The sequence below is a fragment of the Pinus tabuliformis genome, chromosome 3_1, assembly GCF_031772625.1.
Source record: "Pinus tabuliformis cultivar Carrire ecotype Pingquan chromosome 3_1, CPIR1, whole genome shotgun sequence".
Classification (NCBI taxonomy): domain Eukaryota; kingdom Viridiplantae; phylum Streptophyta; class Pinopsida; order Pinales; family Pinaceae; genus Pinus; species Pinus tabuliformis.
This window is the reverse complement of record NC_142301.1, coordinates 155,934,398-155,938,166: the sequence shown is the minus strand read 5'-3', so window position 1 is coordinate 155,938,166 and position 3,769 is coordinate 155,934,398. Positions and strand designations below refer to the sequence as shown.

The 3,769-nt window shown below is 40.6% G+C and overlaps 1 protein-coding gene across 1 annotated transcript; it reads left to right on the top strand.

Annotated features, from left to right (window-relative positions):
- The first annotated feature begins 3,077 nt into the window (after positions 1-3,077).
- On the top strand, positions 3,078-3,530 carry LOC149186265 (uncharacterized). Its single transcript, XM_089409280.1, has one exon. It carries the CDS (start codon positions 3,078-3,080, stop codon positions 3,528-3,530), a length of 453 nt encoding a protein of 150 aa, XP_089265406.1.
- Positions 3,531-3,769: the final 239 nt, after the last annotated feature.

Sequence of the window (3,769 nt, the reverse complement as noted above, 5' to 3'; positions counted from 1 at the left end):
GCAAGTGAGGCAGTTGTATCCTCACTTAAGTGATGCTTGAAAACCAACTTTTGGTGGTCCAAAAGCCTTTTTCAATGGGAAGGTGTGATCCAAATGGATCCAAGAACACTCTCTAAGTCTTGAAAACTCTTAAAATCATGCCAAAGATCAAAATCATTGCATGCCAAGAACCCTTAAAATGGCGGAAAAACACTATCAGGAGCCAAAAACCAAAGAAAACACGTGAAAACAGTGAAAGAAATAGAGTATCAGAGGGGGAACAATGAATGCATAGTAGTCGTCAGATCTGGCCGATCAACAGTCCAGATCTGATCGGCAAATCACAATCGGCACAGGCAAACAGCAGATGTCGACACAAAATACATGACACTTGCGATGGCGACCGGTGGAGTCAACTAGGACCGTCGATCAAGCGTGCAGATCGACGGCCCATGTTGCATCGTATGATTGCTATTGGAGATTACAAGAGCACTCACAAATGGCTTGGGGTTATCGCAATGTGAAATTGTGATCAATCACATTGCGATATCACATCGAAGCAAGACCATGGAGCGGGACCTATACACATGTATATGTGTGATCTGATGAACCGGACCCAACAGTTTTATTGATATTATTTCATAAGATTTGAGATCCACAGCAAAGCCATTTTTAATGCATTTTCGCAGTTTTTGTTTATTAAACGAAATGCGAAGGATGGAGGTTGATGTGATAATCCGGACCCGAAAGGGTTCGTGAAGTGAAATGGATATTGTTTCAAGTCTAGAGAAAAGTCATTTCTAATGCATTTTTGCAGTTTTAACATATTCCAAAAATACAAAGGGGAACCTTGGAGCAAGGCTGAAGCGACTTGCGATAGCGATTGAGGACGGATCCGATAGGGGAATAGAACATATTTAATGATTTTTGAAGTCCGAATTGAATTGTGTTTTAGCGTAATTTCATAGTCATAAATGTATTTTCCTGTGTAAAATAGAAAATGACTGTGTTTGGGATTCTGAAGGATTTGAAGGGCCCGAGGCACTCTTACGTTGCAGAATAGGTGGCCACCTCCCCTTTAGGCGTTATGCAATGATTGTGTAATGCTGGAAGAGGGATTCAAAGTGGACAGAGCCCAGGGAGATTGAAGCCGAGAAGATGAAATGAACAGGCAATGCAGTTTTGGCTTTAAAGCCATAGCAAATAGAGGCAGTATTGCAGGCAGTGCTGAGACAGAGCTAAGACAAAGACAGAGAGTGATTCAGAGAGTTTGTGTACTCAGAGAAAGCTTGAGAGGTTCAAGCAAACTCTTACTATTATATCTGTTGTGTATTGAGTCTCAAATTGAGCTCATACTATTGTAAAAACTCTGCTTGAAGACATAATAGAGAGGCCACCACTGAAGGCTGGACCAGGAGATGTAGCCCAGGAGTATTGGGTGAACTCCTTATTAAACTTGTTGTGTTTTTATGTGATTGTCTATTATAGTATTTTACTGCTTCATAGTCTATGTATTTTGCAATCTGATCGATCCATTGCATAAAATAACATAGGGAAATCCATGCACATAAGTCTATAAAACCTTATTATTTGTCTTAGATCTCATTATCAGATCACCTATTCCACTGATCGTGCTACCAAAATTCCATGGGATTTCCATGGAAGATCCAGACACTTTCCTATTTGAGTTTGATATCATTTGCAGAGGATATGACTATATCAATGGTGCTCAAAAGTTGAAAATTTTTCCTGCTACATTAAAAGGGACAGCGTTGCGATGGTGTATGGGTCTAGGAGGAAAATCCATCTCTATCTGAGATGACATGAAGAAGACCTTCCTAGAAAAGTATTAGGATTACTGTAAATCTTGGGGCATTAAGGAAGAAATATTTAAAGTCATGCAAAAGGAGGACGAAAATATGGAGGACTGTGTGGAGTGTTTTAAGTACACTCTCCAGAGGTATGGCCATGGTTCCCTGAGGGAAGAATATTTGGAGCTGTTAAACATAGTAGGTAAAGGGGATACATCTAAAGAAGATTTTGACACCATCTGTGAGCTCTGTATTCAATGTTCAAGGGGAGCTGCAAGAAATAGACAGGGAGTCCGGACCTTCAAAGCATCAAGCAAAGGAATTACAAAAGCAAAAATTGGAAACCTGTTGGATAGTTTGAAAACTGATATCCTAAGCACATTATCTTCCCAAATGGATACATTGCAGGCAAAACAGAAGCAGATGGAGTTGGAAAGAACCATGGCTATTTTCTACCCTCAGTGTAGGAAGAAACATCCACTAAAGGAGTATCCACTAGACACTATAGAGACATGTGCTATTTGTGAATAGAGTCACTCCACCGGTGCATGTCCATCCCTTCCAGCACTAAAGGCAGTGTTTCAAGGGACGAACAAAGAACCAGATCAGTTGTGCTTTATGGGGTCTAAGAAACCATGGAAGCAACTGTTATCAGGCTTAAATCTAGGTATGTCTCAAGATCCTTTTCAATATTATAATATGAATCCTTAGTCAGTTCCTTTTTGGCCTCAATATTATCAGTATCCACCTTGGAAACCATGGTGCCCTCAACCTAACTCAAGTTCTTCATGGTCTCAAAACTGGCGTAGCCCTGCTCCCCCTACTGCTTAATTTTCTCAACCTACACAACAACAGCAGTTATAACTGCCCTCTAATGTTCCCTCCAATAATCCTCCTCTCTGACCTCAACTTCCCATTCAACCAAACCCAAATCCAAACAATAAGGGCACTCAACAAGTAGACACCCTCAACCTTCCTTCATATAGCATTTCTACCATAGGATTTAATGAGATGAATTTGCGATCTGGCCAGGTAGTAAATGCTCCTACATCACCTGTTATTGTTGAACATCTTGACGATGAAAATCCAGAATCTCAAGCAGTCAGGGATGAGACAACCCAATAGTCTGTGGAACATTCTCCTTCTCATTTGACTGTTACTCAGGCCTGTCAAACTAATCCTCCTTATCCAAAATGATTAGCCTTGAGTAAACAAGTCCCTCAACCAGAATTTGATCTTTTAGGAGAATTGCAGAATCTGTTTGTAAAAATCCCCTTGCTTCAAGCCATGAAAGATGTACCTATTTATGCTAAAACTATCAGAGAATATTGTTCCAAGAGACTTGGGAAGAAAACAAAGGAACCACTTACAATTCATGTTATGGGGAGATTATCTGACATTATGCTGGGAAAAGCTATGCCTATAAAATATGGGGATCCTGGGAACCCGATTCTAACAGTCCAGATTAATGGGGTAGATATTCCAAATGTACTGGTAGATTTGGGTGCCACAATTAATGTAATTACTTCTGAAACCATGCTTACACTGGGATTGCGTGACCTTAAGCCTACTCCTATAGTCTTGGAGCTAGCTGATAGATCTACAATTAGACCAATAGGGAAACTGGAAGACATAACAATCTCGGTGGATTCTTGGCGCTATCCCATTGATCTCCTAGTCCTGCATACGCAGTCCCCAGCTGGTGGTCATCCCTTTATTTTAGGATGGCCTTGGCTTTGAACTGGTGATGCCTATATTTGGAGTCGGTCAAGAAACATGATAATTTCTAATAGGGAAAATATGAAAAATCTTATTCTTTATCCCCCTGCAGAACCAAGTTCATAGAGAAATCCAAAACATAACTCTTTGTCTTTGGATGGGATCGAAACTGAACATCAGGAACTCCAGCCAGTCCTTACCATGGGGCAAGCCCTCTGCTTTAAGAATGAGACGGAGGATGACATTATCAACACTTTTAT